Source organism: Centropristis striata, chromosome 19 (assembly GCF_030273125.1).
Source record: "Centropristis striata isolate RG_2023a ecotype Rhode Island chromosome 19, C.striata_1.0, whole genome shotgun sequence".
Classification (NCBI taxonomy): domain Eukaryota; kingdom Metazoa; phylum Chordata; class Actinopteri; order Perciformes; family Serranidae; genus Centropristis; species Centropristis striata.
The window spans coordinates 32,944,216-32,958,813 of NC_081535.1; the positions used below are offsets into that span (position 1 = coordinate 32,944,216).

The 14,598-nt window shown below is 38.8% G+C and overlaps 1 protein-coding gene across 1 annotated transcript in view; it reads right to left on the reverse strand.

Moving 5' to 3' along the window:
* Nucleotides 1-14,598, reverse strand: part of pi4kaa (phosphatidylinositol 4-kinase, catalytic, alpha a) — a 48,657-nt gene that overhangs the window by 14,499 nt on the left and 19,560 nt on the right. Inside the window, 24 exon segments of the mRNA XM_059358513.1 lie at nt 596-649; nt 740-907; nt 2,374-2,461; nt 2,786-2,985; nt 3,783-3,862; nt 4,135-4,290; nt 5,262-5,389; nt 6,413-6,520; nt 6,866-7,017; nt 7,102-7,260; nt 8,040-8,167; nt 8,269-8,425; nt 9,628-9,720; nt 10,699-10,818; nt 11,553-11,642; nt 11,731-11,814; nt 11,917-11,998; nt 12,109-12,233; nt 12,835-12,905; nt 12,986-13,068; nt 13,152-13,285; nt 13,896-14,032; nt 14,153-14,261; nt 14,457-14,507. Coding sequence (XP_059214496.1) covers nt 596-649; nt 740-907; nt 2,374-2,461; nt 2,786-2,985; nt 3,783-3,862; nt 4,135-4,290; nt 5,262-5,389; nt 6,413-6,520; nt 6,866-7,017; nt 7,102-7,260; nt 8,040-8,167; nt 8,269-8,425; nt 9,628-9,720; nt 10,699-10,818; nt 11,553-11,642; nt 11,731-11,814; nt 11,917-11,998; nt 12,109-12,233; nt 12,835-12,905; nt 12,986-13,068; nt 13,152-13,285; nt 13,896-14,032; nt 14,153-14,261; nt 14,457-14,507 — 2,757 coding nt within the window.

Genomic DNA, 14,598 nt, shown 5'->3' on the forward strand with positions numbered 1-14,598 from the left:
TCGATACTGGATACCATTTTCGATAGCACAAGGATAAAAACTAAGACCCCAAAATTTAACAGAAATATTTTTACTAACAAGAAAAATGCAACATGTAAAAATTAACAGAACCACAGGTTAAATACTTATAATAAAAAAACAGTTGTGCAAAAAGAAATTGCAACTATGATAACAAGCTTCAGATACTCGATACTTTTGAAAATGAGTATCGTATCCGGATACAACGTTTTAGTATCGATACTTTTTTGAGTATCGATACTTTTGACAACCCTAGTATCTGAACTGTTTCTTGTTTCTTAACCCTATAAAGCCTGAACCATGAAATAATTGCCAGAAAATTCAATTTTTGTAAAAACTGAGTGCTTATTAACCTGCTGACGAATTTTAAGAAATAAATAAACTCATATATGAATTTTAATTTGTATCATATTTGATACATCAGGTCTTTTTGTGTCTTTTTGAAAGTTCAAATTCTGACGGTAATGTCTGTTTTTACGGTTTCTTTTGATGATATACAGTGAATTTTTGGCAATCTTTCCAACAAAACACACATTTTCAGGGTTCAGAGGGTTATGCTCTAGTAGTTTGTGTGTACCTTATCGTAACGGAGAGCCTGAACAATCTGAGGAATGTAGAACAAGATGGCATCCTGAGAAGAGAAATAAACAAATGTAATGTTTAGAGAGCTTTCCTAACGTTGTGTTTTTCAACTGTAAGAACTGACGAGTGTGTGACTCACAGGAGGAAAGGAGCGCAGCACTTTGACCCCGTACTGAGCGGTGAGAGGATGAGGAGGGTACATGCTGCTGAAGTAGGACAGCCCGGTGGGCGGGTCGGCCGGAGCCCAACACAGGATGTGGCTCAGCTCAGGAGAGTCCGCATCGATAGTGTGCCACGTCACCAGGAACTGAGAGGAGAAAAACATTAAAGCATATTCACAAATTTACAAAACTTAACTTAACCCATAAGAACCCAGAGCCAGTTATCCTTAAAGGAAAGTTTTGGGGGATATACCACTATTTCTGATGTGTTTTCAAAAACACTATCCCTAAATGTCAAAGATCTGTGATGTGACATAAACATTACATTGGGCACTTATAGTATTTATGTTTATAATATTTATGTTTATAATATTTAGTATTTTAAAATTTAAAAAAAAACTAGACATAAATTTGCCTTTTTCCACAACATCTATCAAAATTGTGATATTATTAGTTCTGTTTAACAACAATAATAATAAACCGATAATAAATAAATACAAATAACCATGTGTCTTTTTGTTTATCAAAATTGTAACTTTAATTTGTGTGGGTTTAAACTTCGCCTAGTAACAAAAATTAGAAGATTTAACGTGTTTGTTACATGGGTGTCACCATGGGTTCTTATTGGTTAAACTTTTTTTTTTTTTAAACGCTGCTTACATAAATACATCAATAATAATAATCCAATCATATATTTGGAATACAGTACAGGCCAAAAGTTTGGACACACCTTCTCATTCAATGCGTTTCCTTTATTTTCATGACTATTGACATTGTAAATTCATCAAAACTATTAATGAACACATGTGGAATTATGTACTTAACAAAAAAGTGTGAAATAACTGAAAACATGTCTTATATTCTAGTAAGCAAAGGGTGGCTACTTTGAGGAATCTAAAATACAAGACATGTTTTCAGTTATTTCACACTTTTTAGTTAAGTACATAATTCCATATGTGTTCATTCATAGTTTTGATGCCTTCAGTGAGAATCTACAATGTAAATAGTCATGAAAATAAAGAAAATGCATTGAATGAGAAGGTGTGTGTCCAAACTTTTGGCCTGTACTGTATATAAAACAATCTGAGTGGGGCCATTTTGCACAACAAGTACCTTAACTTTTCTAACTTTAAGTACACTACCTGTAGATCTGAGGTCAGCTCCTTTAAATCAGGACTAAAAACACTATTGTTTACTGCAGCGTACTCTTAACTTTAACACTTATCTGCTCTACTCTACTGCCCTTACTTTTTAACTACGCAATGTTTGACTTGTGCTTTTTATTATTTTATCTCTTTTCTTATCCTGCTGTATCTTATTTTATCTTATTTATATTTTTATTTCTATTTCCCTGTTTTAATTGACTGTTTTTACTGTTTTCAATTGTGTCTTGCTGTTTTAATGTGTATGTAAAGCACTTTGAATTACCTTGTGTTGAATTGTGCTATACAAATAAACTTGCCTTGCCTTGACTTGCATTTACTGATACTTTTACTTTTTCTTCATTCAGTTTTTAAATGCAGGACTTTCACAATGTGGTATTAGTCCTTTTCCTTAAGTGAAGGATCTGAATACTTCTTCCACCTCTGCTCTGAACACTAAGTGACGTTACCTTGACGGCCTCAGGCACGTCACTGACCGCTCCAGGGTCCAGTCTCACCAGCCGGGTCACTTCAGCAACAATGGCGTCATTCTTAAACCTGGAAAACAACAAGTTAAAAAAACGTAAGAGTTTTGCTTTTTTTTGTGGCTGTTGTTTCCTCTTGAAAAGTTTATCTTAAATCAAAACTATGAGACTTTTGCTGTAAAGTAGCCTCTGAGGTTTGTTACTGCTGAGAATCTAAGTTTGTTGTTAAATTTTCTTTAAAATGGTAAAGAAAGCAAACGCTTCTGGCTTTTTTTGGATCATGACTCGGTGCAGAAAAGTCAGAAATTTACATACTGTAAAATTAATGACTTCATAAAAATAAAGTAAAAAAAAAACAAAAAAAACAAACAAAAACAAAGATAGAGAGAGTACTAACCTGGTGGGCAGCTGCATGGCCAGGTATGGAGCGATGCCCCAGGCCAGGTTGACGTTGTCCTTCCACTGTTTCTCCGTCAGACTGATGTATTTAGACCTCCAGTTGGCGATGCTGGTCTCCACCGACTGCTCCGTGGCGATGGCGAGCTCCTGGGTGGAGAGCGGGTTGTACCACGTCGTCAGCCGTTCGATCTCACTGGCCTGGAGAAACAGAGGGAGCAGGGAGGGAAAGTGAGCATGAAGATTGTGAGGAATAGAGCTTAAAAGCAGAAAAATAGAGAAAGTTAAGGATGTTTACGATATGGAAAATATAACCGCAAGGTCACTGTTATAAATTCCCTTTGTGACCAGCAAATACACCCTATTAATCTGTTAATTGATTATATTGATATTGTTGATTTAAACGGGTTAATAATTATATTTAGGCACTTTTTAGTTCAGTCTGTTTGAGTCGGGCAGTTTACAGGGCAGCTATGTTTACGTTCGGGGGGTCGGTGTGTAATGACCTGCTACTGAGAAAAGTTTAATATAAAGAAGTTAAAGTCAAAACGGTGTCCTTATTCCCTAACCGGAGTACGCTCACGGGTGAAGAGTCCCAGCACAACACGTTCCCCCTATAGTTCTTTAATAAATTCACTTGAAAACTGATGTTTTCCTGACTAAATGGTCCCCAATTATTTCACATTTTATTAACTGATATGACTTTTGATCTGATTGATGTGTTCTATATGTGTGTGTTTTGCTTTTGTTTGATTTATTTATTATTCTTTAACTATTTTATTTTTTCCTCCCTCGCCATTCAAATATGAATAATGAATGTTTGTACACTGTATATTAATCTTCTTGCTTAATGAGCACCACTGCCCACTTTCAAATACGGACTCCATGGACTACCTCTACCCCATGTACACCTGTGCTGTTTCTTTGAATTTGTGAATGTATGACTGCACCTGGAAAAAAGGAAATAAAAAGAAGTTCAAAAAAATATCAGCACTCACCAGTAATGCCAGTAACAGAGTCCTGCGCTTCATGTAGTATTTGTGGAGCTGAGTGCCTCTGTTGGTCTTCTTGGACGTTCCTATGAGGAGAAGAAGTAGAGACTCTTGTGTCATTTTAAGTCTTTCATTTCTCTCTCCGTGTCTCTATTTGTTTTCTTGTCAACTTAGGAAACATCAACAGTTCAGATACTAGGGTTGTCAAAAGTAAAGTCAACAGTCCTTATATTTTAAATTCTTTACATGACATTATTTCAGGCAAAAGTTTACATTTTACATACTTTATATCACCAGGACAGGAGTTTAAAATGCTGCCTGGCCTCTTTTCTCTGCATTATTATGGTGTGAGCTGCACCTGATTTCTTGGAGGTGGTGGACATGCCGCTGGACAGCGGGTAGGTGTTGATCCATCCCTGGCCGCTCTGCTGGGAGCGAGCGCTGGAGTCCATGCTGCTCCGCAGGTCGGCAGCGTTCATCACTGACAGACTGTTCAGGGACGGGTCCTGATTATCTGTTTTTAACACAAATAGATTTAGCACAGCCCAGACACAAGCACATAGGAATCTATATTGTCAAGCTGAGCAAGAGAAATGACAGGTTAAAGATTCTTAAATCGCTAATGCGAATATGACGGATGATGAGGGTGTTTCTGAAGAGCGAGATGAGCTGCATCAGTTAGTCCTCTGCGGTTGTGATGGTTCATGCATTTGAAAGCAGGGAAAATCAGCGGGATTTCCATGTAGGTAGAGCCTGCCTTAAACCACTGATACTGGGTCAGATATTATTTTGTCTTGTTAAAGCGTGAGGGAGGGGGAGGAGGGCTGGGGGGGCGGATTAATCTGAGCCAGGATCAGCGGTTAGAGGACTCGTCTACCTGAAGCGCTTCGATGTGTGTATGAGAATGAGACCATGTCTTTTCTCAGGGTCGTCGGGAATGAAGAGGAGAGGATTTTCTGGGTTGGAAGAAAGAACATTTTTTTTTTTAAACTTGTAGTTTCTTCTTTTTTTGGAGTTGATCAATTAAGGAGGAGGGGCAGACGGGTGGGGCTGACATGATGAATAATCATGCATCTTAACGCAGCTGTCAAATTTGCGCTTTTCCTCACAGCTGCATAAGATCAAAGATAGAAAACATATTGTAGAAGTATAAGGAGTAAGACTAAGGTAAACAGAAAGGAAGCAAGTGTGAAAGCGAGGAAATAAAAGGGACAAATAGAAAACTGCAGAAAGAAAAGGTATAAAATGATAAAAAGGTGGGTTTGTAACATAGTTTGATAGATTCCAGGATCTATCAGCAGCATCGTGAGGATAAACGGCGTCAAATTTGACAGGCGTAAAAAAGCATGCCCCTGCTGCAGTGCAGTCCGAGCTCCACCGCTTTTGGCTTACTTAAGATAGAAATCGGAGAAGTGCTGGACACGATAAGCGATCCAAATATCCCGGCAGAGAGCGTGCTCGGGGCTGGGGTTGTACCAAGCTCACCAGGTGGGACCAAGTGACACGCGGCCAAGTACTTCTTGTCGGACAGGATGCTGGCGTAGAAGCGGATGATGATGCTGATGTCCTCGCGGAGGTGCTTGTCACCCTGGGTGGGAAACTTTGGAGCCACGCTGGAGAGACGGAGTGGAGAGTTGGGTCATCAACAGCTGAGTTAGTCTGGTGGTTTTTCAGATTTTTACGAAACATTTGTGCAATTTGACTCTCCGTGTGGCTGTCCTGAGGCACTGTGATGCTTTGAGTTAAATGCAAATGTCTGGTTTTGGGATCACAATTATTTATCATGATTGTATTACTCATTTGCTTTGGAAACAGCAATCATTTATTGAACTTATAAAAGGGAATGTACATATGTAATATAAATTGTTTATAGTATATATATATATAATTGTTGATAATATTTGTATGTGACTATATTGATTATTCATATACATATGTATATAGATAGATATATATATATCTATATACACACAATTGTTCATACTAACTATCCAAGTCAAATTGACTTGTTAAGGGGTAGGACTAGATACGTTTTTTTACTTCCTCCTACCCCCTTTCGAGCTTGCAGAAAGTGTATGTTTTTTTTTATTTTTTTGCTTTTTAAAAAAAAAAAAATGTATTCATCTATTAATATTTAAACTTGTTTTTTTTTTTTTTTTTGCTTGCATGTTCGAAATAAAGACAATCAATCAATCAATGTACATTGGATTTTCTTGAATTTTAAATATAATTCAGGTAAGAAACAAATGTAGAAAAATGTAAACAAAATAAATAATGAATGAATACAATAAAAAATAGATAAAATAATAAATAATATATCAAAATATATACATTTTAAAAAATGCTATTAAAATAATAATACAAAATAAATTGTTTCATTAAAATTGACCAATTGTACAGCCCGATTTGTTTGCAAATAACCACTTCTACCTTTTTAAATTTGTTTATTTTGGTTTTGGAATATTGTTTGGGTGTAACAAATGTTATAAAGACATTACTTCAGGCTCTTGGAAACGGATTTGTCACTATTTACTGGTATTTTATAGACAAACTTATTGAAAAAAACATTAAGAATAATGGATCGATTACGTGAAAATGTGTGTTGCACCCCTAGATATCTGAGTGTGTGTGGGTACCTGAAGTAATCAAAAGCTGTAGAGTAGATCTTCTCTCGGAGCACGTTTCTTACAGTTGAATTAGTGAGGACGTCAGAGTGCAGCAGAGCCAGACCCAGAGTCAGCAGCCTGAAGCACAGAGAAACATCTTCACTACAAACACATCTGCGTCTCAAAATGATTTTCTCTGCTTAGTTTGAAGACCCTTAAAGAAGTAATCAGACATCAAATGACTTGACGCTGCCTCACGATTAAGTACAAGGATCATAAAAACACAACACAGCTTATCTTTAAGCTCTTTATGTGTGTTTACAACATGGTCTCACAGGAATCCGTGGAATAGCCACGGATTTCGCTTAACTCAAAATCCGTGAAAAAGCAACGGAATCACTCAAATTTCCACGGATTTTGAGTTAAGCGAAATTCCTGGCTATTTCACGGATTTCTGTGAGACCAGGTTGTGTGTTTATGTACCTGAAACGAGGTCCGATGGCAGCTACGTGGCGGTTGAGGCTGCTCTTCGCCCCGCCGACGTTGAGAGACAGCGAGCGTTGTAGCAAACTGCCAAAGATCTCCACCTGATCTGCACTGGAATACTTTGCAATCTCAAACCTCTGGACTAGAAACTAGAGGAAAAGAGGCAGATAAAAAAGGCATAAACGTTTAATAACAACTATTAGGGCAAGAAGATTGTGTTTTGTCTGACTGACCTCGATCCATATTTGGTGAGGGGTAACATCTGGGGGGCAGGGAATGGGCTGACTTTCCTCTGATGCAGCCAGAGGATCAGCCTCCACCTGAGCGTCGGAGAACAGGCCCATCTTCAGCTCCACGGTCATCTGCCACGCTCCCGCCATCTCTCGCATAAACTAGGCAGCCAGAGAGAAAATTCAGAGTGTGTGTGCAATACAAATGCACTGGGAAGAAAACACAAAGTCCATCCATCCATCCATCCTCGTCCGCTTATCCGGGGCCGGGTCGCGGGGGCAGCAGGCTAAGCAGGACATTCCAGATGTCCCTCTCCCCAGCCACAACGCCCAGCTCCTCCTGGGGGACCCCGAGGCGTTCCCAGGCCAGGAGAGAGATATAATCCCTCCACCGTGTTCTGGGTCTTCCCCGGGGCCTCCTACCAGTTGGACCTGGAACTCCTCTAATGGGAGGCGCCCGGGAGGACCCTGACCAGATGCCCAAACCACCTCAACTGGCTCCTTTCGACGCGAAGGAGCAGCAGCTCTACTCCGAGCTCCCTCCGGATGTCTGAGCTCCTCACCCTATCTCTAAGGCTGAGCCCAGCCACCCTACGGAGGAAGCTCATTTCAGCCGCTTGTATCCGCGATCTCGTTCTTTGGGTCACTACCCAAAGCTCATGACCATAGGTGAGGGTTGGAACATAGATGGAGCGGTAAATCGAGAGCTTTGCCTTCAGGCTCAGCTCCTTCTTCACCACGACGATCCAGTACAACGACCACATCACTGCTGACGCCGCACCAAACCGCCTGTCCATCTCACGCTCCGTTCTACCCTCACTAGTGAACAAGACCCCCAGATACTTGAACTCCTTCTCTTGAGGCAGTACCTCTCTCTCCACCCAGAGGGGGCAGTCCACCGTTTTCCGCAAACACAAAGTGATTTTTAAAAATGTACGTACCGGCACTTCCACTCCAACACGAGCAGCCAGCAGCCACTCCCAGCAGGCAATAGCTGTCTCCATGCCGTGTGCTGTAAACATCTTGAGAGGAGACCAGCAGAGGTGGTGCAGGAGCTGAGGGTCACAGTCTGGAGACCAGACGAGAGAAAGTACAGGAGCAGTCAGGCAACAAACTAGAACACTCTTAACAGATTTGGTCGCTCAGAAAAGCACAAAGAAAGTGTGAAACCTTTGGTGCTGATGAGCAGGGCGGCCAGTTTGAACATGGCCTCAGTGAAGGTCTCGGGCTGCGCTGCGTCTAAAGCCTCCCCCATCTGCTTGATCATCAGCCGGCTCAGATCGGACTGACCACGGACCGCCTGGGCGAAGTGGATCATACCTGATACCTTCAGACAGAAGAGAACAGATGTGAGCAGGAGCAGCAAAAGTATGTTTTGCTTTCTGTATTGTGCAGAGTTTACGCCACTGGATCCAGCTGCATCTTGTTTCAGCTGTGTTTCTGCCCTAACAAGTTTCAAATATCTATTAGAAAAGTTTCAGAGATGATCCTGCAACTCTACTACACACGTTTTGGACATGTCCACAATTACACCACTTCTGGCGGTCAATTTTCAATACTCTCTCTAAAATATTAATGGAGCCGATAGATCTAAATCTAATGTGGTGGCCTTTTGCACACTACTGGCCAGACGACTGATTGTGTTCAGATGGAAAGACTCTCTTCCTCCTTCATACTCCCATTGGATTAGAGATACTATGCAACATTTGAAGCTAGAAAAAAATAAGATACTCTCTCCAAGGGTCTGTTTTGAAATTCTATGCAACCTGCCAGCCTTTCTTGGATTTTGTAGACCAAATGGAAGCAGAAAATGTCACCCTGTAATACATGTTAACCTCTTACTTGTAGTCTCACATATGTTCTTTCTGTCTCCATTATTTTTGTTTACGTGACTCACCCTATCAACAAGTACATTAAATGACTGTCTTTGATTTAGCGGTACAGTCTGGTGGATGGGAGGGTGGGGGGTGGCAACTAGGGATTAGATACTGTTTGTATTATGTTTGTATTTTGTATAATGTGAAAATTTCAAATGAAAAGACCTTGTTCAAAAAAAGAAAAGTTTCAGAGACAAAGCATCTGTTTCTCAGCTTTGTTTTGCTGACATTTTCTGCATTTTATAACTATATAGAATCCAAAACTCCTTTGACAGATGCACTGTAACCCTGAGCTTATATAGACATTACCTGGAGAAGAGCAAAACTGAAAGAATACAAACATCTGAGGGTGAAGCAGAAGGGTCAAATACATAAAGATGCCAATTAAACAACATAATCAGTCAGACAAATTCAAGGAATGGGAAAATACCAGAGAACCAGCTACATACACAAACACTTTTTGCACCATTTCCAGTAGGTGAGAACACAGTAGGTGATTTGGATGATAAATGCTTTGTGGCTGTACCAGAAAAATAACAAGTAAGTAAGAACTACTTAATTGTGAATTCGGCTGCTTCAGGGTATAATAAAGGTGGTAAAAAAGAGCAGAGCAGATAGTTATTATATAGTTGGTAATATCTGGTGGTTTTACCTCTCCAGCATATCTGTTCCTGAGGTTGAGGGAGGCCATGAAGTTGGAGTAGTCCTTCTTCACACAGGCTGGTCTCTCAGTCAGCTGGGTTGACTACAGGTGGAAGCACATGAATTAGTACCTTTAAAGTCATGTTTTTTTATATTTCGTAGGTGTCTGTAAATGTTCTTCATGGCTATATTCAGACAGAACATTAACAGAAAGAAACAAAATGTTAGTGTGATATTTAGCAGCAACACTTTTGCTGCTGTCCTCCAGAAAACACTGATCATGAGGGTGTTGTTTGTTCTCTCACAGGCTGCATCAGTAATGCATCTTTAATTATTTTCCAGTTGAAGGCTTCACTAATGACCACTGAGAGCAGAGGGGATGCTCATCTCAATAGATCTTTAACTAAATCCCCTCATCAATTCTATTTTTCATCAACACTATTTTTATTATATCATACAGTGTATAAACACAGAGTGGGAATATGTTAGCATGGGACAGTTGTAAGGGTTGAATATCCAATTTATTAGAAGGGAGTCTGGCTCAAATTATTCATGTAATTTTAGTTTTTTTTTCTCATTATTTCTAGATTAATATGACATGAAAAGAAGTGTCTCAAACATTTATTCCAGTGTTGATTATATTTTTCTTTTAGCATGAGAGATGATGCATTTATATCAGTGATTTTAATCATGCAGGCAAAGATGTGTGTTTAGTTTCTCTGTGCATATATAATGTAGTTCTGCTGCAGCCTTTATGTTAATCTGATAGCATTTCACTCAGAATCATAGTCGGTCAGTGTTATATTTTCTCCCCCGACAGGTTCAACCTAATAAGAATGCTGTTTTTTTCTTGTTTATTCAGAAGGATTAAAATGTAAATTTCTGAAAGGGACTTTACATACATTGTTTTGTTGTTGCAAGTACTCTGGATGTGTATTACAACTTTTTGGGCAAATCAATCTACAACTAATCACTGCAGCTCATCATAAATTAATTTGTGGTGTTCCGCAGGGCTCTATTCTTGAGCCATTTTTATTCCTGACATTAGGGTTAGCATATTAAAAGTCAGTTTGTGACTCACCCCCAGTGTGGTGCTCTGTCTGTTGTAACCAGCGAAGTGCAGGATGCTCTCTGTGGCCATGGCCAGGCCGGTGTGCTGGGAGAGACCTGACACCCAGTTCTGATGTTTGTTGAGATACTCCTAAAAAAAAACCCAATACACACACATTAAGTACAGCAGTTAAAACCATGTTTAAGGCCTCCATGTAGCATCCAAAATGTACCTTTTTGTATATCTGCCAATGGCTGATAAACAGACATATTAAATCATTTTCAACCAGCCATAAAACTGCATAAAATGCGAGCTCATTGTATTCCTGTTGCTGTCAGATAAATTTCCCCTTTTTATCTGTGACGTGCCACTTCTGGGTAAATTTTCTTTTAACAGTGCTTCAACCATGCTCTTTATTTTTTCTTTTGGGTGAATCTATTTCAGCAGTATGCAGCCACGTACAAACAGACTCTCTTTGCATGTAGCACAAAATTGCCCTTTGTGGCACCGTATCAAGATAAAGTAAGCGTTAATGTGGCAAGGGTGGACAGCATGGGTCAATCGAAGAAATGCGATACATAATAGTCATACATTGCATGGCCATAAGTAAGTAAGTAAGTAAGTGATAATTGCATGTTGTCACCAGTGTGCAAAGTTGAAAAAACCTCAAAGTGTGGTCAGTTTATTTATGTGCTGCAGTAATGAGAATTTGCAGAGAAGTATGCAACTTACCAATGGCCCCTGACCTTATTTATTATATTTGCTAACTGAGATTTTTACTTGCAAGGTGATACATTTGGACTTGTTATTACGTGTTGACTTGTTATTACGTGTGCTTTACATGTGTAATTTAATGCAATTCAATGTCTCAAAATAAATGTTACCTGGAGGTGAGATTTGGTCACAGATGGCGCCCACTTCATGGCCTCTTTAAGGATCTCCCCACAACGTGCAGCAAAATCCTTCACAATGCTCTACGATAAAAATATTCATAAATACTCATGTAAATGGAAAAGCATTAGTAACAAATGAATAATTTGAATGTGAATTAAACAACTATACCTCTCTGGCTTCATATGTATCTGGGACAGTGATTCTGTACGGCGTGTCTGGGATGTCATAATAAGGTTGGTCTTTATGAATGTCCTGCAATGCAGCAGAAACATCATCAATGCAATGCTTTGCATATCCAATAAGTATAAAGACAGCCTGAAAAATAGATGTTACACTGATGTATAGTCCACTTACAGCAGAGAGAGAGAGGGAAAGTGTCTGCAGGATGTCCAGCATGGTCCTCAGCACGCGGCCGCTCCACAACAAGTGAGGGAAACTGAGAAAAGAGAAAAAATGCTGTTGACACGACCACATTTTGAACAATTTATAAAAGAGTCATTGATGTATTCTCACTATAAATGAGTGTGTGTTTCATTGCTCTCTCACGTTTCAGCCAGGCCAGACAGATATTTGTCTGCCACTCTGCGGATCCTCTTGTGGATGTGGTTGAAGTTGACCAAGAGGAACTGAGCGTGGCGTTCCAGCTCCTCCTCGTGGGCTTTGGTTTTTGGCTGAAAATATAACATTAGATTTTTTTTTTTTTTTTTATTAGTATCAATAATTTCAAAGTTTTCTTTAATAACAATTACAGGGCATACATGGATCAGCATTTTTTTAACAACAACAGCAACAGATTATAAGAAAGAGAGATAGAAATGGTGATATTAAACATCTAAGTATAAGTAAATTACTTAAAGAAAAAAATAATAAAGAAATATTTACATATTAAATCCCCCCAAAATCCCTCAAATTTACAGGAAAAAATAACGGTAAAGAATAAACAAGATTAAAATGTAGCATTTTAGCAAGACTAAGTCTGCAACAAAGCAGTGATCATTTTTTACAATTAATTTATTATTTAGTCTTGATGATTGTTTGGTATATTTCCTCGAAAACAATAAAATATTAAACGGTTGCAGATTAATTTTCTGTGAATCAACTAATTAAATGATTGTTTAGGTTTTATAACTAATAATGAACTGATGCCCTTTTTAAGGTCATTTTTAGAAATATCCTCCATAATGAAAACCATGGGTAATAAATCAGAGGGTCAGTGTCACAATACACTTTAACAGGACACGACTTCTGTTTTAGCAACAACATCTCTCTTACTTTTTCAGCCATCATTTGCAGGAAGACCTCAAAAACTTTGTCGCTGACGGCAATCACACACTGCATCATGCCTGCGAAGGAACAAATGAAATACTAATGCATGTAATAAACAAAAAGCAGCACCAGTTTATGTCTTCTTTCTTCTGCTTACCAGATTTATCCTTCTGTATCGCTCTGTCCTCAAAGTATCGGAACATGACCTGAAAGCGGTCCGAGTCCAGCGCGCGCAACATCCTGACAGAGAGAGAAAACACAACCCATTAAAAATGACATCCAGCACATAAAGCATACTATATTTCGCAGACATGTTGTCATACCTCATGTATTCCAATCTGTAAACAGACAGCAAATATGTGGACATGGCAAAGTCCAGTTTGTTGATGAGCGCAGCGACCTCAGGAGGAGGATCCAGCAGGTTGATGATGGTGCTGCGCAGATCATTCAGCTCCGCCTGAGATACAACAACAAACCAGAAACCATAAACTATAAATAAATAAATTAAGCAATAAATAGAAAAATACATATACATATAAATACACAAATGAGTCAATAATACTTTAATATTTCAAGTTTATATTGCTTCTTTCTATTTTTTGCTATTTTATTGATGCCTCTTTCTATTTTTGCTAAAACTTTTTGCTGCTGTAACACTGGAATTTTCCCCGCTGTGGGACTAATAAAGGAGCATCTTAGCTTATATAATTCAATTAATAAATAAAAAAATATACATAAACTATAAATAAATAAACTATAAATAAATAATTAAATAAATTAAGTAATAAATAGAGAAATACATATACATATAAATACACAAATGAGTCGATTAATATTTCAAGTTTATATTGCTTCTTTCTATTTTTTGCTATTTTATTGATGCCTCTTTCTATTTTTGCTAAAACTTTTTGCTGCTGTAACATTGGAATTTTCCCCACTGTGGGACTAATAAAGGAACATCTTATCTTATATAATTCAATTAATAAATATATATATTTTTTTTTTTCCAGGTGACTTTTATTTGATAATGCCACCATAAACTATTGTCTACGTGTGTGCTCTCATACCGGAGTGACGGTGTCGTTCTTCAGAGCAGAGTTGTACTGCAGCTCTGAGCGTAAAGGTTCCCCACTGGGAAACGTCAGCAGCGGTGATTTGGTTGCAATCTCACAAACTCCCTCGTACCACTCCTCTGGCCACAGACCTGAAGATTTCAACAGAAATGTATCATGATGCTGCAGTTTAATACGCATTAGATCTTTCTTAAATTAAGTGCAAATGTGAGTTTTCTTATTCAGTATTGGCTGTTTTGAACCAAGCGTACCTGAGCCCTCCACAGCAAACCCCATGACAACAGAGTAGAGCCAGAAGTCCCTGAAGAGCTTCTGCAGACGCGGCTTTGCTTCTTTAATTGGTGGCAATCTCTTAGTCAGCTAACAGCAAAACAGGAAGAAGAGAGGGAAAAAGATCTCTGGGGTTATTAAAGTACAGTACATCTTGATGTCATCATGGGTTACAGCTGCTAAGGCAGTGGAGCAAATTGACCGTTTCATATCTGAAAGGCTAAATGGAGGAGAAGGGAATAAAAACATTGTGATGAAAGCAAAATGTTGGACTCATGCACTTACCACTGCAATAACTGGAATGAGGACACCAAGGTTTCCTGCACTGCTCGATGCCTACAGAGAAGGAGGAGATCTCTGTCACTTTCCAAAACAAACAATCCTACTAGCATACACATTTAGAGCTTTACGGACATGTATATGTATC